Below are 24,613 nucleotides of genomic sequence, written 5' to 3' on the forward strand. Positions count from 1 at the left end.
GCAGCTATGGAGAGTTTGGGACATAACTCACAAACCAGGACCATTTCCTCACAGTCTAAACTGATCAGCAATGTATCGTCTCCTCTTGTACAGCTACATTTGCTGAGGTTTATGCGGATTTAATGCCACACAGGGAAAATCCAATGCCAGCAATGAAATGCCAGTGCAAACCCACTAACAGGAAAATACACTTTTTCCAACAACAGCATTTCTAGCAGCAGCCTTCAAAACGGGAAAATAGTAAACAGCATTAAGACTGTGGCACCCACTGATCTGCATTAAACAGGTGTCTTCAACGGTGTCATACTGCCATCCTCTAATATTCGTTCAGCAGATTCCATGCCACATCTATCAGCAGCATCCCTGGCATGCCTTTATTTCCTGTCCTTGAGATATATCTGAATGATTTCTGAAACACTTCAACAATCCACTTTAATTGCCAGGGCAGGTATCCGATGAAGTGCAATGCAATTGCACTTTCTTGCTGCTGGCTACCAAGCCTGTGCATAGACACCTGGGTAGCAGGAATGAAATGCAGCCCTCCTCCAGCTAGCGTTTTTCTGCTCTGCAGTGAGGATCTGCCAATCTACATCTAGCTGTTATGCTGAATTGCCCACTGGGTTTCCAAGGTTTACCTTGTCTGGAGAAGGCAGGGGGTGGCTCCAGTGATTTGGCAGCACAGTTTCTCACACTCCCAAAGGTTACCAGATCACATTCCTGGAAGGAGCCCACAGTGGATAAATGCCACTGGGGAGCCTTAAACTAAATGGCAGGAAGCAAGCCAGGTAGGCAGAGACCCTAAAACACAAAGCGTGAGGGACAAGAGAAGGATAGGTCGGTCTGCGGGGCTTTACAGAAGTTGTGTGATGTGCCTGGTGTGTTGATGTGCCTGAAAGGAGATATAATCATGTTTTTGCCTCTCATCACACTTCCAAGTGAAAAGGTACAATGGCAACTCCCTGCCGGTGTCCAAAGTGACAGCTCTTTTCAACTGCTGGGCAAAGGAAGGGCAGGCAGATCTGAGCCCTGGACAAAGGAATAAACCAGTCTACATGATCTCCACCTGTACAGTGCAAAACCAAGAACACAGTATGCAGTGACATCTTAGCCCTACTTTGTTGGAGAAGCAGGGACAATGTACCTCACCAGCCTGAGTCCAGTCACTTTAGTATCATACTGTAGAAAAGGGATCAAATTTCCTAAAGTGATTCAAACAATTTTCTTAGGGAAACCGTTTGCAAAGTTAAAATGCTTTAGCCATTGGGATTTGTAATCGAAAGGAACCCTTATAAATTTCTCTTTCTCAACAGGAAAGGCAGCTCTTTTCTTTCTGGTTTAGTGGATGGATATACGAAAATGCAAAGAAGTGGAGGTATCTTCAAGTAGTTTAGTGTAAAAGAAAAAGGTCGCAAATCCTAAAACTGTGTCCTGCTGAAAGGAAACATACTGAAGACTGCAGTAATTATAACCTATGAAACATAAGCACCCCCCAACTCCCACACCCCATATTTGAAGAGGCCATAGTCCAGCTCTCCATGCTGGAGACTTCTACCCATTCCAAAGGGAGGTCCACACTGGGTCTGACTGGCTTGGGTTCCCATCCCAGACATTTCCCCAGGTTGAAGATCCACTTACCTGCCTGGTTTGTGGTTACATTTACAGACACAAACTGCCGGGTTCCGGGGTTCTGGTCGGACACTCCATTCACTGCCTCAATTTCAAAGGTATAGTTTGTATGAGCAAGTAGATCCACCATCATGACAGAGGTGTTTTTCAGGCCGGTTTGCTGGGGAAGGTACCTGACATGACCGCCACACGCCTCACACAGACCCGAGTGTGAGTTGCACTTCTTGCATGCAATATAATAAGACACATCTTTCCTTCCACCAGTATCAGCAGGGGGAATCCATTCCAGAAAGACACTAGTCTCGTTAACATTTGAGATGGCACTCCGAGGAGCAGAGGGGGGTCCTGGTTTGTAAAGTGAGAAAAACACATGGTAAAAACAGTATTATCAGTCATCTTGCTTGCTACTACTCTCTAAGCTAAAAAGAGATGCTCCATTGTTCATGTGTCAGAAAGCACAAAGGGATCACTTGCAGCAGTACCTGAAGAACTGGGAAAATAGGGAATTTGTTTTGAGCACTCCCATCTCACCTCAAGCGGTCTGTGTTGGGACACAGTCATCTGTGTCAGAGGACAAGACACTGGGTGGCTCAAACCCAACAGGAGGAGCTCTCTACCCTGAGGCATTGCCTCTGGTGCTCTCCTTGCTCTTCCTGCAAAGGGAGCAACAAGTCCTTGCTCTGTCCAAGCTTTGTTAGCTTCACTAGAGGCAAGAGTCCCCCTCTTCACCCCACTGCCCCTATATTACTAGCCCTAGGTCTTAAAATAAGATATTCACTAGGGTTTCCGCACTACTTAGGTACTCAACCCAGACGCCGAATCTTTCCTCTGTGTGTATCTGTCTCTTCTCATCAGCTATTTGGCAACAGTGAAACCTAAGCTTGGGCATCCAAATCACACTTCAGTGAGACACTCAGTGTAGCCTAAAGCAGATGGTGATCTACACAGATCACTGGAAACACGGCCATATCCGGCTATTCAACAGCAGCCCTCTTGGCCCCTGCAGAGCTGCAGCACGGTTGGTTAGCCACACTGCACTTGCTTATTTTGCCAAGCCTCTCCACTCAGGATGCCAGCATGGCTCTGGCAAGGCTATTCAAGGAGGAACAGGTGCTACAGAGGTACCAGAGCACTTGGAAAAAGTCAGCTGTTTTTCTTCATCCTGGTGGGAAAGTCTGTGGCTGGACAAGCAAAGCCCACCTGGAGACACCTTCAAGACTGCTTCCTTGCAAGCTTTTTGTTTTTAACAGTCTCGTGTTGAAGATGAAGGGCAAGCTGCAGATAAACCCTGAAGACAACGTGAAAGGACAAGCAGGAGTCTCATGCAAGAAATCCACGTATTAAGTACTCAGGGAATGCTAATGAATGAGGAAGAAAGGGGAAATTTATCAAAGCAAGCTGGGATGGATTTTAGTCACAGCATCACCAGAAGCTACGCAGCAAAGATTGGTATTTTTCTGAGGGAAGGCAACACAACACACTTCCTTTCAGTTTGAATGAAGCTGTCAAAACCCATGAGCAGTTCCTTGAAAAGAGTCCGACAAGTAGCTTCATTAGCTAGAGATCCATACGAACCTAACAAGCTGTCTTAGGCTGTCATCGTTTTGTTGTGATAATTAAACTTGATTTGTTATTTAAAACAGGCAGCGTTTCAAAAATGAAATTACCTTATAAACCAAAAGCATTTTCTTCTATTTCCCTTTCCTATTACCCTTTCTAAGTTTATACAATTGGTAACACTGATAAACTGAAACACTGTCATGATTTGCACTCAAGCTGTTCTGATTCAATGAGAAATTTGCTGACAGAGGAAATAAATAATCCTGATGTATTTTTTTACTCTTTGGAGGAAAAGCAGTTGAAGAGAAAAGCTAAGGTAGGTTAGGAAATGGTAGACCATCTTTATTTTATGTGATCTCTTCAGATCACTATGAACAAGGAACAAGCCACTCACAAGCTGTGCCTTGGGGATCCAGCGCTATTTAGCTAATGACATCAAGGTACAGCCCAAGCGAATACTACCTTCTGCAGTGTTATACTTGTACTGATACAATGGAAACTATGACATTCATCACTGGAGCTGTGTGGAGTTATATATATTGCACTCAAGGGTTTTTTATATGTTTTACTGGTTAAATTGCCCTATTTTTTTCTTTCACAGGATGAATGCCCTTTTGCTGATGCCAGTACTCTAGGAAAAAATAAAGAACTCAGGCACAAGAAACATTTACTGGACAATGTGTCTTTAACGGGGGATAAATTATTACTTTTGTAAAGTCACCAGCGGTTTTTACTTGCTTTGTACAGAAAAGTCAGCTGCTCTTCTTGAAGGCTTAACAAACATCAGCTTCAGTGGAAATGGTTTAAAGCCAGTGGGACTTCATAACCTACAAAATTAGCGTTCTCACAGGGCATCAGAGAAAGGTCTTTAGTAGTCTACAGATACCTAACAAGACCTACTTGAAGAATCCTGGAACTGTACTTGGATAGGACTTGGTTAAACCCCATCTGGGAGAACAAAAAGGTGTTTTACCTTAAGAAGAGGTGGCCCTAGGTCTGCTAAGGTGGTCTCCTTTAATTTCCAAACTCCTTTTGTCAAGGACAAAGATATTAGTCCTCTGATTTTTTAAAATACATAAATAATTTTTGAGTTTGCTACTTTGTACCCTAAGCATGTAAAATTCACCCCTTCTGCACCACAATTTAGTGACACGAGGTAAATTTCTGAAAGCAAAGATATTGGTATTTTTTCTTGATGGACAGCAAACCTGTTATTTACTGAGGCAAATATTTTCAAAAAAAATAACCTACAAGAGAAATTACCCTCAAGATATAAATATATATGTACACACGCAAAGTTAACTCTAAACTTTTTGCAAGCACAATTTTACACCAAATACTATAAAATCTTTGTCCCATGTGTCATAATACTACAAATATTTCCCCAACGTGCTCTGAACAGCAATAGGGTTACTTGTCAGAGGTGTGATGGGAAAAGAAAGGGTGTAACTACGTTTTGGTTTTAAAGAGATGTTGTGCAAGGAATAGGAAACTAGGATTACTTAATTTAAGAAGAAATAAAGCACAATTACTTCCTGGAAGATACATAATAATATTAAGAGAATTTTAAAATATCCTTCAGAGTAATTTTTTTTTCTGGGGGCAATAATTATTTCAGACTGCATCACATTACTATTAATTTCAAAATTACCAATCATTACTTACAAACTACACTTAAGGAACTGGAAAAATGAAACAAAAACGTATTTCTCCCTTGTCCTGTACTTAACTGAGCAGTTGACAGTGGCAATAAATAATAAAAACATTAAAAAACCCCTTGCAATATTTTCCTACCACTCATGACTCAAGTCTGTCTTGCCTGTATTTTAGTTTATGATGAGATGTTGCCTTCCAGATCTCACTGGACTGGTTTAAAACATTAGTGTTGCTACCTACGCGTTACTGTCCCTACCAAAATTTTCTACCCCTACCACTGAGCTGGTGTAGCACATGCCCTCCTCATCACCTTCAGCACAAATACAGCAGGATTAGGACAAAATCCTAAGAAAAGATGCATGGGGAAAGTGAGGGTGACTGAAGCACATGGAGAAGGCACAGATAATCCACCCTGCTTTTGGGGTTGTAAGTATGAATGCCAGCAGAGATGCTGCAACATCCTCAACTGCTGCACCGGGGTTTGCAGTGGGCAACAGAAGCTGAGCAGTGCCTTGATTAGCATTAAACCTCTCATCTGCCCCAGAAGCACTCAGTACCCTGCCAAACCATATCCTAACACAGCTTCAGGCACCATGCCTGCACTTTAAACTAGTTTATAGTAAGCTTTCAAAACAAAAATAAAACCCACCCTGAAACAAAACACCCAAATGTTAAAACCCAACAAACTTAGCCAACCACCACCAGTAAATAAGCATAAAACCCACAAAAAAGCCATAAAACCAAAATCCCATAGTATTTGCAGAATCGGAAATTACAGACTTTACATACAGGGTTCAAACTGCATCAGAAACCTAGGGGGGAGACGTGCTTGACCCTTGCTTTTACCTCTCTGAACATCCTGCCCTATGCTCAGGCCATAGGCATGCATAAACATCTTCTTTAGGGATGGTATCTCCTTCCCTGTGCTAATTCACCGTCAGGACAGACTGGATGCATACCCTTACATCCTGAGAAGGGGCAGAGAGCAACACCACTAATGGTGGGCAGGAGGCACAGTGGATACCAGAGTCTGGTATAACTCTCCATCAGTTCCTGGCTTTGGCTCTGTCTGCACAGAAAAGCCGATTTTATGAGTGTTTCCAGAGCTCAGTGTGTTTCCCAATACCATGCTGGACCACATTATCTCTCAATTATTTATGATTTTTAAGTCAGGCCAAGGGGTAAAACGAACATCAAGAAGCCCTGGTATCAAAGTTTTTCATGCTGTAACCCACCCTAGCTATGGCTGCAAAAAACACTGGCATACCTATTTAATAAATCGAGAAGTGCTTGCATGACTCATCCCCCAGACCACTTCGATCTGACAGCACCAGTGACTGCAATGCTGCCTACGGCTGTCTTCTCTTTCCCTGCAGCACACCTTCCAATACCCATGTGCTTCATGCTCCTTTGCCTGGTGAAAATCAAAGGCAGAGTTCAAGGGGCCCAATTCTGCTCCAAGTGCCTCCTTCAGGCAAGCAGAGAGCTGCCGAGGGCAATTTCCTTTGCAAGAGTATCTTTCCTACAGGAACGGACTCTTTTTTCCTCCTTTTGAAATGCAAACTTGGGAAGCTAGGAAGGACACCTGTATTCACTGGGAAAGGCACAAAAAGCCTCTACCATGCCGACAGGATGCAAGAAAAACAGCACTGAAGTCACCTCTGCACCATTGCCCGGCAGCTCTGAGCATGCATGGACTCATAAACCTACTTTTTCTGCCATTGTTTAAGTTTCTTGGAAGCTCTAACTGCAGTAGTTAGCTACTGTAATAGCACCAGTAGTTCAGTCCTCTTTAGTCCCTTTTAATCCCTTCTGCATCATGAAAATTACATTCGGAGCATGACAGACCCAGCTCAGGTCTGTGCTGCACTCACCAGCAGGACTGGCTGGGGGCATGTAAATTATGGCCCTAACTATCTGAAACATAAACTGAACAAGAGACTTTCAAGGTACAGCTGACAGGATAGCTCACAGATAACAGGGGAAGGGCAAAATTAATGATTCTGATTACACTGATCCCAACTTGGACTCCCAGTACTCCAATGTGCTTGTTAGACTGCCCTCCCCCTATGTAAAGAGCATAAGTTCTACATTTTCATTGCAGATTGGAGAAGCAGTTTCCATCGCAGAGTTTTAAACTACCCTGAAGAGTGAGCATCTCCAGGCAGATTGGAAAGATAGATCTCTCTCCCTGCTTGTTTACCGAAAATGAGCTGAGATGATACTAAGCAGGACCATGTAGATTCTACCCCTGCCTACTGCTGACAAGCACTGCCCATCATTCCTCCCGCATGAGTGCTCCACACTGGTACTCATGTCTGAATGCTGTGCTGCTGGCTGAGTCTGCCCAGGGTCCAGTGGCAAGAGATGGAGCATGGTTCATTATAAAAATGCTTTCTGGGTTTGATGCCAGCTTTTGAAGCAAAAAACTTTGAAAAGTCTCCTCTCGTGTAACTGGGATTACAATCGACAAAGCCATTGACATTACAAGTGTGTCAAGACTAGTTCAAACTCCAGTCCAGAGCCTGAAAAAGCACATTAATTAGTATCATAATGTCTAATCACAGTACAGGAACAGCTGGAAAGGATTAAAAACAACCCTATAAGCACATGCTTACTTGTACAGGCCATTGTAGGTGGGTCTGATTCCTTCCTAAAATAGTGTTCTTCACACAGGCAAGATGTGGATGCTTCATCAAGCGTGTAGCTGTGGGGGGGACATTTGCTGCAGGATGGACTGTGGGGTGAAGCTTTGAAGAACCCAGGTCTGCATACTGTGAAAAGAAGAACCACAGGCTAAGCTCTCCCATCATAAAATTAGTGTCTTCACATTTCGTCTTAAAAAACCCCCATATCCTCAGCTATAAAACAGACAAACACTCGCAAGCTATTTGGTTTGCATATTTTAAAAACACTAACAGATAGCACATACTTAAATATCTGCATGAAAAGAGAATTAGAATTTGTTGATTATTTTTTTCCCTTAGCATCTGCCATTGCTGGGTATTTATTTTCCTTGTTGAATGCATTAGAGGTAACATCTTCTGGGATCTGCTTTAGAAAACATTACTGTGATTTTTTTTTCATTTAGTCTTAGAAAAACAGGTAAAATACATCTTGTGGTTTTCATTTAAGATGTTCTACACCCAGAAATCAATGTCTCAGCAAACAAATAGCAACATGGTGGTGGAGGGGATCTCAAGATTGACAGATTTAAGACATTGTGATAAGGCTACTTCCCTAGGGTCTTTTCTCCCACAAACCTGTAATGAATTTTGAAGTGCTCCACATAAGACAGACTATTCTGGCTATAGCCTGAACCAGGCATGCTCACTGTACAAGATATTCCTTCCAGCTCCAATATATATGCATGACGAGGCATAAAGAGTTGATCTGAGAGCTATTTTTCTTCTTACAAATATAGTGCTAAAGGTAGCTTGGGATTTTTTTTTTAATAATTTGAAGTGAGTACAGTAATATCTTGTTTCCAGCCTCCTGAAACACATGCTCTTTCATCTATGCAAAGGACTCTGTACTTCATCCGTGTGTGCACACTTAGTCAGAAGCAGTGACAGCCACAGGTTTGCAAGTAGTGTTTTAGGAAAAAAAACAGCTAGCCCTGTAGTCATACCATTATATGCAGAATTATAGATACACTGTTAGTAAACTGAGGAAACCTTGATTTTCTCTTTGTCTCAAAAAGCAGAAACAGAGAAATGTGTTAAAGCAGCCCCAAGTGATGCTACCTTTCTTCCTTCAGAGTTGCTCTAAAGTATTTCTGCCCTAGCATGATATCAAGGATGCACAAATCTGCTATCAAACTTACAGAACTTACCTGGAAATCCCAGAGCCTTTCCATGTGCATTCAAACTTTCCCAGTTGTAATTAGCTCGCAAAGAAAATGAGTTCACAGCAAAAGCACTAATATTATCCCATCAGGAATGTCCCAGACACTCACAGCATGTGCTAAAACTCAGCAATTGATGACAGAATTTATCTTCACCATAGATAAAGTATAGATTTTTACTAGTGATCCCTTTCCTCTGATCAAGCAACTAGGACATCTGCTTCTAAAGTTGGCTCTGCTTCCTTCAGTACCAGAGAAACCCTCTCGACATCTTCCCTCTTACATCAGCTGCTTCTTCATCAAAGGTGAGGCACCTGCACATCAATTCCTAACTCCCAGAGCGAACCAATAAGTCTTTGATGACTAAGATCACTCATGCATAAAAAGTGGTATGATCCAAGAGCATCCAACAGACCTCCCCCAGGCCCCACTTCCACAGTCTTACCCAGACTACAAAACTCTCACAGCAAGCACTGTGCAACTCTGAAGCAGGTCCCAAGCCCACTACTGGCTGACAGGTTGCCATCATGCATCTGCAGCCTCTCTACCCTACTCCAGGGGATGCTCATCTCCAGGAACCCAGCTGACCTCCCCGAACTGGGCACCATCCCACACTATCTCCCACCTCTCTTTTCTTCTCACAAGACAGGCACAGAATAACTAGTTGGACTGGAGGGATTTACAGGTTTTAAAAAATTGCTCATCACCCAACTAGTGCTCCACACCTAGGCTCTGCAGGATGCAGTCTTCTGCTTTGTGTCCATACACCAGGACTAGTGACCAGACCTAGGGTTGAATTTATTCTTGATACCTTTTAGCAGACTTGCCACGAGCTGCCCTCATGCTTTACAGCACATTTCTCAGTTTCTAGCACCTAGTTAAGTTCTTTTATTTACTGCACAGCCACTTTCAAATGCTGCCCTACCTACAGCAAGGACTTGCTATGCAGTCTCTTGAGAGTCTTCTGGGAGAGTAGACCACCAAATGGTTCCTCTCTAGCTTACAATGGTATTTCAAATCCAAATCAAACTCACTTGCACACACAGATAACAGAGACAGGCAAATGAAAGCACAGAAATGTGCAACATATAACGAGGGCAGCCCACATCTAGTGTGTATTCAATGTAATTAGCCCGCAAAGAAGAACTTGAATTTATCTCATTATGTCCCACCAAGACAGACAGAAAATCGTTACAGCACAGAAGTTTACCATGCTTCTATTTTGTGCAAAGCAGCGAATGCAAAATAAGTCAGTTTTCCTTGACAGATTTTCAACGAGGTACAGTTTGTTAATGATGGTATGATACACAGATCAGCTCAAAGAGAATGTTTGGTTTTCATGAATAAGTATGGAGCCAAGAGATGCACAACGCTGATAACCAATGTTTTAATGAGGGATGTGAAATAAAACTGAACTGGACCAATTTTTTTATAGTCTGCAGGCTCCCATGGGTCAGGCAAGTCCCTTCTCTATTAAAAAACTATAAGGAGGAACAGTCAAGAGCATTATGTGACTGAAGATTTCAACATGAGTCCTCAAAACAAATGCCCAGCAGAGCAGAGTATTACCAGATATAAGTGAAATACTCTTGTGTCAGTTCTTAGAAAGGAAGAATTCAGGGACAGAGGATGGGATATGCAAAGAGGGAGTATAGAAAATAAAAATAAATGCAAGAAGTGCCACATTGAATAGTGTTGTGTCAAGTCCAAACACCTGCAGCAGATGCTTTGGGGAGGACAGAGGGAGATTTACTGGGTTCTCCCAGCACAGTCTTCCAGGCTCTCATGACAAGCAGCTTGGGGACAACTCCTGATGGAAACCACACTTGCACTACCATGCTCAGGAGCCGAAGCAGCTGTAGCTGCATGGGTGTTTCAGGCTTAAGTCATATCTATTATAACATTTTTCTCTTTAACATTTCCATTGTATATGGCACAGAGAGGACAGCCTGTAAGATGGTTCAAGCAGCAACTGCCTAATAGACAGGGATGCTGTGATGAAATGGATGCTGTTTAAATGAAAGATGACCCAGGGACATCTTATGCCTTCACACTGTAGACCAGGTATGACAATAGGTGGATCACAAGCACAGTCTTGTGCTTGAAGCTGGTACCATGTCAATTTTCTGCCACTGTAGCAATGTCTCAGACATTTTGGAAATCAGCTTCAGAGCAGAACAGGGCCACAAACAACCTACCTTGCAGGTACCTTGGGTTTTGGTCTTTATCTTACCATTCATCTTCTGACAGTCAACCTTATAATCTCTTCATGAAGTATACATGACTTTATTTAAAATTACATGGGTGTCTGGGGTTTAATTCCTAATTAAATCTTATTTTAGTCTTCTTATATTTTTATCTTGGTATTTCCAATTCAACAGCTCTTGAAAGGATACACAGAACTAGCACAGTACATATAATGGTGCATATAATGGTACTATCTCTCTTTTAAAGGGGATAGAAAGCAAGAGAAATAAGATGAGCTTAAGACTCCCCATAATCTGCAGCAAACCAGCTGAAAAGAAATGAAATCAAGTTTTAAGCTGTTGATGAGATCTGCTTCTTTCTTCTTAGTATTAAAACTGGTAACTCCTTAGCTGATTAACAGCCACCGATGTGTGAAAATAGTCTTTAAATTAAATTGGTTGCTAGAAAAAAAATAATTATTTTAGACACAGCAAATATGCCATAAACAGCCTGCTAGTGTTAGGTACAAGTGGGATGTGTTTCTGTTAGTAGCACATCCATTATTAGTAAATTAATTTCACTGTTTTTATTTTTAATAGCAATCACAAAATGTTGCGGGCACAGAGCATTAACATCTGCGCAATCTCTTGCTTGCACACTTGAAAATGGGCCAGAGAGAGATGGCTGCAATGAAGGATGGCAGCAAGAGCATCTTGGGACAGCAATGGCTTGAACTGATCCCTTGAACCATCAGCAATCAGATTAGAAACTATCTTTGTACCTTGCAGATAGCAGCCCACAAGAGCCATGCTGAAAGAAACTGACTCTTGGAACAGGGGTGGATGGAGGTACAATCACTCTTACAATGAAAACTAGTGTCTTTGAACAATGTGCTGAATGCACCATACCAGTAGTAGAGACTGAGTACCAGTGAGGAGACACAACAATAAATAGGCAAAACAAGCCAATAACATCAACCAGCTGGGACTACTTGGCAGATTATTTTCTGCAAGCCTTAACATCAAATGATTTGCAGTTGCATCCCTGTAACCACCCCTCCCCTGAGCTTTGGCTGAAGACTGCATCCAATGGGCAGGGCTCCTCACCTCTCCAGCTGCCCCATGCCTTCACTGCACACTGACACTAGGCAACACATACTGGAAGCAAGAACCATCTCTGAGGCTTTCCATACCCACAGGCATGTATATGGTCCTGTTGGTAAAACCACCCAATTATCACAGAATCATAGAATCATAGGCTGGAAAAGACCTCCAAATTCATCTAGTCCAACTTTTGACTGAACATCACCATGTCAACTAAACCACAGCACCACATGCCACATCCAGTTGTTTCTTGAACACTTCCGGAGATGATGATTCCACCATTTCCCTGTGCAGCCTGTTTTAATGCTTGACAACCCTTTCAGTGAAGAAATTCTTCCTGATGTCCAACCTGAACCTCCCTTGAGTGCAGCTTGAGGCCATTTCCTCCCATCCTGTCAATAGTTGCCTGGGAGAAGAGGTCAACCCCCAGCTGACTACAGTCTCCTTTCAGGTAGTTGTAGAGAGTGACAAAGCCTCTCCTGAGCCTCCGTTTCTCCAGGCTGAACAACCCCAGCTCACTCAGCCACTCCTCGTAGGACTTACCCTTCAGACCCCTCACCAGCTCCACTGCTCTTCTCTGGACATTCTCCAGCACCTCAATGTCTTTCTTGAAGTGAGAGGCCCAAAACTGGACACAGTTCTCGAGGTGTGGCCTCAGCAGTGCTGAGTACATGGGGACAATCACTGCCCTGATCCTGCTGGCCACAGTATTCCTTGTAGAAGCCAGGATGCCATTGGCCTTCTTGGACACCTGGGCACACAGCTGGCTGTCAACCAGGCCCTTTTCTGCTGAGCAGCTTTCCAGCCACTCTGCCCCCAGCTTGCAGTGAACTGAGTGTAACCCCCACTCCCCATCTCCCTGTGTCACTGGGAGGCGAGAAAGTAGAACTTGGGAAGGAGGGAAGGGTGGGGTGAAGGTGTTTTTAAAATTTATTTTACTTCTCATTATACTACTGTGATTTTATCAGTAATAAATTTAAATAATATCCCTACTTCAAGTAATTGGTGAGTGATCTCTCCCTCAACTCATGAATCCTTTGTTATACTTTCTCTCCTCTCTCCAGCAGCAGAGGGGAGTGATACAGCAGCTTTGGTGGGTACCTGGCATCCAGCCAGGGTCAACCCACTATAGCCTCACAAAATTGGCCTTGGCCCACAGATCCAGCCTGTCCAGATTCCTCTGACCCTTCCACACAACTTAGTGTTGTCTGTGACTTACTGAGGGTGCACTTGATCCCCTTGTCCAAATAATCAATAAAGTTATTAAACAGGACTGGCCTCAATACTAAGCCCTGGGGAACTCCAGTAGTAACTGGCTGGCAGCTGGACGTAGCACCGTTCACTACCACTCTCTGGACTCAGCCATCCAGCCAGGAGAATGCTGTGGGAGACAGTATCAAAGACTTTACTGAAGTCCAGGCAGACAACATCCACAGCCTTTCTGTCATCCACGAGGAGGGTTACCTTGCCATAGAAGGAGATAAGGTCAGTCAAGCAGGACTTCCCTTTCCTAAACCCCTGCTGCAAGGACTGATGATAAATGACGGAGTGTGGCCACGCGAGCTGTTCCCCCAGCTCCCTCAGCACCCTCGAGTGGATCCCATTAGGCCCCATAGACTTGTGAATGCCTAAGTGGTATAGCAGGTCACTACCTACCTCCTCCTGGATTGCAGGGGTGGGTCTATTCTGCTCCTCATCCTTGTCTACCAGCTCAGGGGCCAGTTGCCTTTAGGATAACTAGTCTTTCTGTTGAAGACTGAGGCAAAGAAGGCATTAAGTACCTCAGCCTTCTTCCTTGTCCTTGGTGACAATGTTCCCCCTGTCCAATAAAAGATGGAGATTTTCCTTGGCTCTCCTTTTGTTTTTAATATATTTATAAAATCACTTTTTATTATTTTTCATAGCAGTGGCCAGATGGAGTTCTAGTTGACCTTTCGCCTACATGACCTATCGACATCTTGTACTCTTCCTGAGTAGCTTGCCCCTTATTCCAAAGGTCATAAACTCTCTTTTTACCCTGAGTTCTAGTGAGAGTTCCCTCTTCAACCTGGCCGGTCTTCTTCCTCTCCAGCTTTTGGCACGTAGGGACAGCCTGCTCCTGCACCTTTCAGATTTCCTTCTTAAAGTATGTCCAGCCTTCTTGGACCCCTTATGAACCAGTGGCCTGAACAGGCCAAAGTCCACCCTCTGGAAGACCAAAGCAGAGGTTTTGTTGACCCCCTTCCTTCCTTCACCAAGAATCAAAAACTATATAATTTTGTGGTCACAATGCCCAAGTTGGCCTCTGCATCTCCCACCACCCTTCTCCATTTGTAAACAGCAGGTCTAGCAGGGTACAGCCCCTGATAGGCTCGCTTACCAGCTGTGTCAGGAAGTTAATCTTCCACACACTCCAGGAACCTCCTAGACTGCCTCCTCTCCACTTTGTTGAGTTTCCAGCAGGCATCTGGCAAGTTTAAGTCTCCCACAAGAACAAGGGCAAATGTGAAACGTCAGCCAGCTGCTTAGAGAATATTCTATCTGTCTCTTCATCCCATAATTAGTATTAGTGGGAATTCCAGTTTTGTCCCTGGAGAGAGAAAAGGTAGGAAACATGACCCTCTAAGCCTTGAAACCCAAGGAGATATGAAAACGGTCCAACTTATTACTCCCTTTGCACTCTTGCAACGCTGGGAGGATAAGCTCACAGTACTTAAGTGCTTAGGAAAGTGACCTTTCATATGTCCCAGAAAATAAAGCTCAAACAGGAATTACACTGTCTCCCTTGCAGAGCACCAAATCAGTTTCCACAGTAATCAGAAACCACAAGTATAACTCATAAGGAAGTGCCACTAATCCATAAATAAAGCTAAAGGACTAAATCTAAGAAAAATTAATGAAGATAAGGATGCCCAGTCTAGATGGAGCACAGGTTATCCGGCACAACCTGAGGTTTCCTCCCCAGCATGCAAACTCCCTTTGCTTCTCCTTCATATCCTTTAGTGCCATTTACCTTTTCAAACTGCAAAGTTCTTTGGACAGGGATACACAGCTCAAATTACCATAGCTTTCAGAAGTAACCACAGTGTAAAACTCCCTCATGGACAGACTCATAGTCCACACTGAGCCAGCTCTAAGCTGAAAAACAAGCAGGATGTGGAGAGGTAGGTACGTGTGTGTGTGGGGGGAAGGATGTGTGCTTTTAGCTCTGTAGCTCATCAAATCTGCTTTCAGTAGCACATTGCTCCGGTGAAGGGAATATGCCTCGAGAACTGAAGGATCTGAGCAAAAACAAGCTACAAATAAACCAAACCTTGTTCTCATCTCTGGAGCTGCCATGCCTTGAAGCATTTGCACTGAGAAGAGGGGGCTGCTGCCTCTTAGATGTGTCCAAAACCTATAAAAGGGCTTAGCAAGGTACAGTCTTTATAATGTGGAATCAATTAAAATGCTGAGAGGCTCCAAGCCTCAGGTTGTGCTTCTGACATGCTCTTTTACTTACAAGAAAAAACAAAACAAAAAACACAATAGACTGTCTTAATGTCTTCCAACCAGTATAAACAGATGATCACCAGGCTCTTCTAAAAAGTATTTCAAGAACCTACCAAAGAGCATCCTCCTGCAGAATTTTTAAGCAGACTCCCAAGAGCTAATCCTGCCCTCTCTAATAGCTCTCTTGAACTGCAGGCTGACACTGAAATTGCTGCCACAGCTATAAAGCTACAGTAAAATGTGTAAAATGCCCTGATTATATCTCCTTTAGGCTTTGTCTCTCTATCTGCAACAGTTGCTTCCTGTATTACACCTTGGGTATTTGAAGGGAATTAAATAAATACCCACTAATAAAACACAGCAATTTGAAGCTGCCAGTTTGCTTCAATCCAGTAGATTTGGCAGCACCTTTAGGGAAGTCCAACACCCAGTGCTGTAGCCCAAGGTCTGCTTAGGGTCTTTTTAAATGGTGTCCTGGAGCTTGCTGGGGCATCTGAGGTCTTTGCACTTTGAAGAAAGAGACTCAGCTCTTATCTTGGATGTAAGCCAATTCATGCATCTCAAGTAGGAAATATTCTTTTAAGCTTTTTTTTTTTTTCCCCTAAGAAAACATTGTGTCTTTAGATACTGTTCTGTCCAACCGCACACTAACTTAGGCTGAATTATTTCCACTCCACATTGAAATCAGCTCTAACTCTGAATACAAAAACAACCTTGAAAAGTATATAAATATATAAATAAATTAGTACTTTCAGTTCTTCCCTCTGAAATACCACTTTTTTCTACCATGTGACTAACTAAATTGTCACACAACAATTTACGACATAACCACAGTTGCTAGAAAACTAAGAATTAACTGCCACTAATAACATTAATGTGTTTCTTCCAAATGGTATAAAACTTCATCATATGTCAACACTCTGAAAAATTCATCAAATTCCCAAATCAGCTACATTTACAAGCCATAAAAATACCTAAAACACAATACATTTGAAAACACTCATGCTTACATTAGGATCTAATGGGTTATATTTCTGCACATTCCAACTTTGCTCTAAAGAAGATTTTTAAGCAATCAATGAGGCAAAGCCTGAGTCAAGCCTAAACTCTCAGCAGTGTGATGGAGGAGCAGTGAAGGAGATTTATTCTGGCATATATGCAAACCCACACTATCATTTGGGTTTGATTTTGCAGAAGGAAAGCAAGCTATGGAAAATAAATGCTCTTAAGGGAAACAGAAGATTTTTCAAAAGCACTCAGCACTGCGCAAGCGCGCTCCCACCAACTGTGTCAACTGCACAGCTGGCTGTGCTTTGGTTTTGTGGGGGTTTTCTTGCCAAACTTTCTTGTCCAAAAAAACACCAGGAGAAACTGGTACATTTCTAGAGAAAGCACAACTTGAGATGAAGTGTCGTTTCCTAGCAAACACAAAATTTCTGTCACCAGCAGCTGCATGCTCCTGCAAGCGTGTACAAGGGCTCCTTCAGCTCTCAGGCCAGGTGGCGCCTGCCATCTTCCTCGCTCTCTGGCTAAAAGGGACAAATCCAGGTTGATCTCACTGAGCCCCAACTATGTGGCTTACAATAAAAAAAGGCAGTCCACATCCTGTTGCTACCGCTTCTCTGCCTATCATAGCTATAAAATATATATCTTCATAAATCTCTATGTCTATAAAAATCTATCTATGTATTTTTACTTTGTTGTCTGAGGAATGGGACAAATGCACTTAAATGATGTTTAAATTACTGTCTTTGTTTTTTTAATGAAGACAAACTGAAATCATTTTACTCCTTTAAACAGAGGAAGCGATGATTTACAATGCTGCATCTAAAGGAAAAATATAATTAAAGACACAGAAGGCAGCAGAGACACATTTATTTCCGCATGCTTGTACACATAACTTGAGATGCCTGGCTCTGCACATAATCCAAGAGGTGCAAGAGTCTATTTTGGGGGTTTCTGCACACAAAGACATGGACCCAGGTTATCCTTTGTTACACAAATGGCAACTTAAACATTCAAGCTGCATTGTTGCGCTAGGCGAGGGAAGGATTGATGGACAAGGCACAGAACTCCCTCGAGTTCAATAGTGGCATTGACTGAATAGCAATAACAAGCATCATCCCTAATGGCAACAGGGGGGCAGGATCAAACTTGAAAATGATGCAGCCAAAACTCCCCTATGTCTGTCTGTGTGCACCTATTATGGACAATAATGCAAAGATCAGTCGGTAAAAGCTCCTGGAAAATAGGGTTCTTCAAAGCTACACGTTTGCTAGCAAAATATTACAATAAAAGGATTTTAGTCTTCTGGTTCAGTCTGCCATAGGGATCTGGAGCCCAGCCAGCAAAAAAAGAAAGATTCTCTAATTATGCTGTGGTTTGGACAATTGTAAGCCATTGTGGTTAAGAAATATGACATTTGGGAGGATTTATTTTGATGATTTATGCCATGTGTGTTTACTCTACCAACATTTTAAGGTTTTAGCCTGAATTAATAAACTGCACATATGCAGGCAGTAAAGAGAAGTAAAAATGCTTAAAATATTTCCTTCTGATTGGCTCTACCTTGAGCAACTTCATTTGCAAGAACAATACTTCTATGTGGTATAAAATCAGCCTTTCCTCTCCTGACTATTTGGTCCAAAATAGGCTGCATCCTACCAATCTAGAGTGATGTTTAACACCTTCTCAAAATGATCCTTTCAAACCCGGCATCAAGTGTTTAAGGGCTTGTTTGCTTCTACTTTATGATCATCTGTCTCAGGAGGTAAATTCGGCAGGACTGGCTGCAGACAATTTATTTTAAAATTGTTCCTTTGTAATTTATGGCTGAACATATGTCACTCTAGACACATCTATTCAAATTCCATCAGAGGGTGACAAAGATGGATCTTTTACAGTCCTGACCAAAAAAAAAAATAGGAAGGATTTATCCAGAGTTGCCTGGACTAAGTGTGCTAAATGGATTTATGCACAGAACTATGATTCTGCAGAAGTGGTTTTGGGGTTTTTTTGCAAATTTCAGGTACAGGTGATACTAGCCGATTTTGCTGCAGGCAGGCAGCTTAGAGGTGCACAGAAGAAACATGGACAAGTCTCTTGGGGAACATCTGTCTCCCTTCAGTCATGCCTCCTTCCATAGAAGCTCGTGGGTTTTTGCATTGGAGCACACTGGTTGGAGCTACAGATGGAGGTCTCACTGAGCTAAATTCTGCCCTGTTATACATATCACGGGATGCTTTTGCTTTGGTTAGGAGGCAACAAATCAAGGACTTGTGTGCAAGGAGGATATGGCAAATATTAATACCCTGACAAATTTAATGAAGAAAGCTGAGCAAGCTCCACACATACAGCCAAGTGCAGAAACATCAAGTGGTTATCCCATTACATGCAGACAGAACACTATTTCGGTTTAATTAACCAGACATAAAAATATTGAGATTATTCGTTAAGTTGATTAAACTACTCCTTTGGCTCAGATGAACACTGAAACACTTCACAGCTCGTCTGCCTTGCCAAGTAATTCCACCAAACATGTTCCTCTTTAGGAACGAGCTCAACAAAGGCCAACCTGAGGCATTGCTGGCTCTTCCCATGTCAGCCAGACAATGGCAGGAGCTTCCACATTCCAACCGTTTGGAGAATTTATTTCAGTATGATCTCTCCTACTTCTGGAGAAAAACTTGCTGCATATAAAAAAAATGCTCAAACACAAGATAAATCAATGAACTTGACACTTTAAACCTCCTGATTTTGAAGCCAATCTCAATACTATTAGGGTAGTGGACCTTGTGGTTTTTGGATGCTGGAGATGAGTCATCCTTGTCATGAACTAACTAGAGCTGCCCTGTCTCCAGTCCAGTCAGAAAAACACCAGAAGCCCAGAGAAAAAAACCATGTAGTTATATCCCAAGAAGATAGTTTCTTTATCAGACTAGAGCAGTAGTTTTCTGAGACAAAAGCATGCACTGGGAGGGAGACGTCCTGCTAGTATCCCTGTCCACTGCCTCTTCTCATGGACTTTGTTCTTGCCCCAGAAATGACTGGTTCACAGTCATGCAACTGTTCCAGGAATTCAGATATGAAGCTAAAAGAAAAGCACAGTAAACACTTCCTTCCCTCTTGCTACATGAAGCCTCACCACAACGTCCTTCCTGCCAAATCCACTTCCCCATACCATAAAGCACAAGACTGAAGCACGCTTTGCAGCAGTGACACTGTCCATTCTCACAGGCTTTTTATTTAAGGTTTTGAGCTGCCAAAGCTTGATTTATGGAAATTTAATTCTCAAACTATTATAAGGGAATACTGTTGTTCACATGTAGCTTATCTCCAGTTATATCCAAGAAATAAACATTGCCTATACGAGCCTGTTTGCCCTGGAAACCCAGCACTACCTTTATTTGTAATTTTTGCTCCATCTCTGTACCCTTTGACTGCATCAACTTGAAACAGTCTTCCTAAGGAAGTTTGAGGAAAAAACAATGCAAACCTTCTGCTTTACAGAAACCTTTCATGTTGTATTTGTTCAAGGGACGACTGGAAGACAACATGAGGGGAGAAAGGAGAGCACCTGGTGTGGGCACAAGGGCACTGCGCTCTGGGTTTGGCATACCTATGCCTTCCAGGAAAAGATTGTAACCTGTTCATCTTACATCTCATATGTTACTGCCCCTAACAGCTTGCCACTCCAGAGCTCCTCTTCCACACTTTGTTTTCAAAGCCTTGTCAAGTCTTGTGGCATCTATCCTGTGACACCCAGCAGGTGAGGGCGGTACAGGAAGATGCTGCTTGTCCTCTCAGCAGCCCTGAAATGCAGAGACTGCAGGAGAATACGAAGAGTCAGTCTCGTCATGAGGAACAAAAAAAGTAGAGAGAGGGAAAAGGGGTTACTAGCCTTTTTGAGAAGAAAGCCTGGAAATGCAAACACCAACAGAAAAAAGAGCAGAAGACAAACACAAAAAGCCCGGTATTAATTCTTTTATTTGAAGCGGTATGCTTTGCACTGAAAGACCAAATGGGAGTTTTCTGACTCAGGTGGGGACTGCTAATATTTTCCTCCCTGTCATCTCCTGGCCTTCCCAATATCCAGCATTCCATATGGATGCGCTTCTGGATGTTGGTTTCTTTTCAGATGCACTAGAAAGCAGTTAGAAACTTCTGAGGCTCTGACACTTAGCCCAAATACCATTCACAATTTATCTTTTTTAAAGTTGTGCAAGTGGCAAAAATATAAGGTTCATTATTCTGCACAGAAATTCTCTCATCATCCAGTCAAATTTAAAAATAAACAGTTGCAATTAAATGTGTCGCTACATTATTTATGTAGATGCATTCAGTTTGCAGAAAGCTGCTATAAAAATTCTCCCCTTCAATACAAGGGAAATTTATTGCACTTTTATTGTATATTTTTTTCTCCCTGCTCAAATGTATGTTGCTCCCTGCCTTTTTTATCCCCCGTGTTACTTAACACATCACGTTCCAGCTACTGTTTTTGTCTTGAAAGAATGAGAAATGTAATCCAAATCCAAATGTTTCTTGATTATTTGTGAACAAGGCTGCTGAATGATTACTAGACAGATAACTACAGTATTTCCCTTGCAATCGAGGACCACTCCTTGTCTCTGATTTGGCTCTTACTGCTGTTGGGTAAATTATATGCACTGAGGCTGCCCAAGCTTCAGAGTATGTATTAATTCTGCCAGAAACTCCAGACACTCTAAAGAATTGCTAATTTAACAACAGGCTGTGAAATTATTTTTTCTTTCTTTATTAATTTCTGTGTTATTTGCAAGTCACTTCACTGCCCTGACTGTCTTTTGGTGTGACTAACAGGGGATATTTCATCTTGTCAGGAAATAAGTGAAAGCTTTCTCCCCAGCAGTCCTTATACTCATAACCAAATATAAATATGGGAAACAACTGCTAATAAAACCAGGTTAACTTGATGCAGGTGTTCCTCTGTCAATTTAGCCAGGTGATATCACCAAAATCTGACAGGGAAGCACAGTGATATATTTCACTTGTGCCTTGACATTTTGATTCTGTTTGTTAGGGTGTATGAGCAGGGATCTGGCTTTTTCTCCAAGACCTCTATAGCTGTCAGTCTGTGCAAACAGGATTTGACAAGATGTCCATTTAGCAGGATGGGAGGGCAAAGGAAAAAAAGAGAGAGAGCTGGAGAGACCAGGTATCTGGTAAAGCTGTACTGCAGTGAAAAAATGGATGCTTTTCACATACCAAGCAACTTGAAAAAAACTCTGTATCTTGATATAGATGATCTGAGGCAGTTTTCATCCTTTGATCAACACCTCCGTCAAGAAAGGTGGGCAAGAATAACATAAATAGAAGGTAGAGGAGAAAAAAGACAAAAGGCCAGAGCTGGAAAAGGCATCAGGATCATTGTACACTCATCCATAGGAAGATTTTTGGCTGGTCTTAATTCTTTTTTAGAAAGAGAGAGAGAGAAAAAAGAAGCTTTCGTTTGCTCCCAAGGAATTAGATTTAAGAAGAAATCTAAATAGGGAGTTTTGCTTTCCAAGGCTGCCTTTTTCCAGCCTGGGGAAAGAAGCAGAAGGTGATGAAGTTGTCTCTTCCAGGGATAATGTAAGAGCACTCTCTGCTTATGGAGCACTGAATTTAAAAGCCTTCAGCTTGTGTCTCCCTGCTAAGAAATTTGGGCCAGAAGCAAGTAAATTATTTATAATGAAATACAGTAAGAAATAGATACGAAGATGAAACAACAGAAAATGAATATAGCATTTAAACAAGACTGTAACCAGAGTTTAGAGATTTATGGTAACTGGCTGCTGTAAAAAGATAAGGACAGGATTCTGACAGTCTGGGCAATTCCTGCATCTCTGCAAGAATAGTTTAAAAGCAAAACTGAATACATAACTCAATTTAAAATTCGGAACAAAAGTGTTAATTAGTGGGGTTTAAACCAGACCTTAGTTTTCAGCACATGCCAATGTCATTACAGGCCCCTGCACAGCATCAGCCACACCAGTGCTGCCTACAGTCTGCATGACCAGGCAAGGGCTTGCCTTTTCTTCCTCCGGGATGCATGACATCTGCTCATGCCACATTTACACCAGGCTGCAGAGAGGCATCTTCCCCTTGCCCTCTCTTTTCAAAGGCCATGCAGCCAAACACACAGTGTTCACAGGCTGAAACGTATCAGAGATCACAGCCCTCATCCTGCACACAGCCACCCCCAGCTCACACAGGCAGGCGCTGTTCAAATGCATCAATGGACAAGAGAGCTGGCCATCCCATGGCTATGAGAGGGTATGCACCATCCCACCATGTACACACACCAAGCAACATACAGCTCAGTCTGGGAGTGGTACCAAACCACGACCCTGAGATCTGAACCAGACACCACCGAAGACATCAAACCTGGTCCCAGCCACCAGGAGGTCTGCAAATGACCTGCTATCCCCAAAAAAGGAAAGGCTGGGAAAAAGTCTGTGTCAAAAAGAACCCTCGACAGACATCCCTGATCAGTTGTGCACCTTCACAGCATTCATGTATATCACCTCTGGCATAAAGCGATGAAAGAAGACCTCAGCTGAACAGAGCCAGTTGTGGGCTCCTTACCTTGCTGCTCCACCAAGGTAGAAAGTATGTATTACTGAAGCTGTAAAGTGCTTACAATTATGGCTCCAAACCCAGTAATCTCCGCTGATGTAGGTAAATTGCTGACCTATCACTGTTATTTACGATGCAAAAAAACCTTGGGTTTTCTCTGCAGCTTAATAAAACCTGTGGGGAATTGGTGCAAGGCTTTCATTCCTTATAGCCAGCCTTTAATGTTGAAATCTAGATCTCCTGGAGGGGAACTGAATAGTTTAGAATAATTAGTGATTTACATATAGAGTTGTCAACAAAGATATATGGTATTAAGTTTACCAAGATGAAGAGTTCTACCTTCTCAGTTGCTACTTTTGATTTTATTTTATTTAAAAATTCTGTATTTTAATTCTGGTCACATTCTGCCATCGCTAGTAAAGTGGCCTGAAGCGGACAGCAAGAGGAGAGCACTAAATCGAAGGCTTAAATCACTTCTTCCTTAACCCCCCTGGCAGATTTAAAGAGCAACCTGGCAGTAACGCTTTCAAATAATATACTGTTGGACCTGACACAGCAGAGAAACTCTGCTTCAAATCACACAATGGTCCAGATGACCATGCAATTACAATTAACCTCCTACCCACTGTGCCTGATGACAAATGATCATGGGAATGATAGACTCAGGAAAGGACTCGAGTATCAAAAAAAATGATTTCTGATTCTTACATATTTAAAAAGCCATTTTCAGTTAGGAAAAAGCAAAGGGACACTAATTTTAGTTTTCCATCCAAAAGAAATTAATAACCCTTGATAACACATATGCAGGCATAAGCACAGCCTACATGTCAGCCTTCTAGCAGCAAGAGGGATGCATGGAAGTCTCCTTCCAGCACAGCGCTGTAATCGGAAAAGCACTAATATCCTGCACCGCTATAAATCTCAGCTCAGACCAGAGAGCATGAATTTTGGCCATCCTGGATAAAAAAAAGGTAATATAACCTCAAAATAGCAAGCAATAATTTTTGGCACGCTTACTGGGCCCATGGGGTTTGCATTACAAGGTCAGTAAGCAGGGAGTTATCCCATGTTGTCCCATCAGGTTTTGTGCTTTTTCTGCTTTATGTCCCTCATCCCCTACTTACCTTGTGACCTCTCTTTACCAGGGGGCATCCTCCTTTCTCTGCTCACACAGCACGTTCTGAAGTAAGTAGAGCTACTTTACAGCCTGCTCCCTTTGCAGAACAGGGAAGCACAAATATCATACTATCCCAGGAGGAGCTGAGGGCACCCATTTTCTTTCCTTTAATGGGGTAAGAGCTTATTTGCCCCAATCGCACTCCTAGTCAGAAGCTATTGTCCCTCCAGATCTGCCAGCAGAGCACTTGGAGTGACCTCTCCCTCACTTGCTTCAGTGAAGCAAGCTTGTTAGTCTAGATAATTTGTTAGATTTTTGAGAATTCACTCATTCTAATTAGCGTCCAGATGTGATGAGGCAGATACCTTCAGCTGAGGAGCAGTGGGGCACGTGTATGTGTGTATATATATTTTTATAATTATATGTATAGGACATGCTTATTCAAATTCT

The 24,613-nt window shown here is 42.5% G+C and overlaps 1 protein-coding gene across 8 annotated transcripts in view; it reads right to left on the reverse strand.

Annotated features, from left to right (window-relative positions):
- Positions 1-24,613, reverse strand: part of EPHA5 (EPH receptor A5) — a 182,547-nt gene that overhangs the window by 80,484 nt on the left and 77,450 nt on the right. For 5 of the 8 annotated variants that reach the window (XM_018071978.2, XM_018071998.2, XM_018071973.2 and 2 more), the window contains exons 3-4: positions 7,461-7,616; positions 1,636-1,971 (exon numbers count right to left, since the gene is read on the reverse strand). The exons of 1 other annotated variant lie outside the window; for it this stretch is intronic. In XM_018071978.2, coding sequence (XP_017927467.2) covers positions 1,636-1,971; positions 7,461-7,616 — 492 coding nt within the window. Of the gene's footprint in view, positions 1-1,635; positions 1,972-7,460; positions 7,617-14,338; positions 14,453-24,613 lie in introns of those variants that run through there. 2 more of the 8 variants (XM_025894986.2, XM_018072004.1) reach the window with 2 other exon arrangements.

This window comes from Manacus vitellinus, unplaced genomic scaffold, assembly GCF_001715985.3.
Source record: "Manacus vitellinus isolate BGI_N305 unplaced genomic scaffold, ASM171598v3 scaffold_0_pilon, whole genome shotgun sequence".
Classification (NCBI taxonomy): Eukaryota; Metazoa; Chordata; class Aves; order Passeriformes; family Pipridae; genus Manacus; species Manacus vitellinus.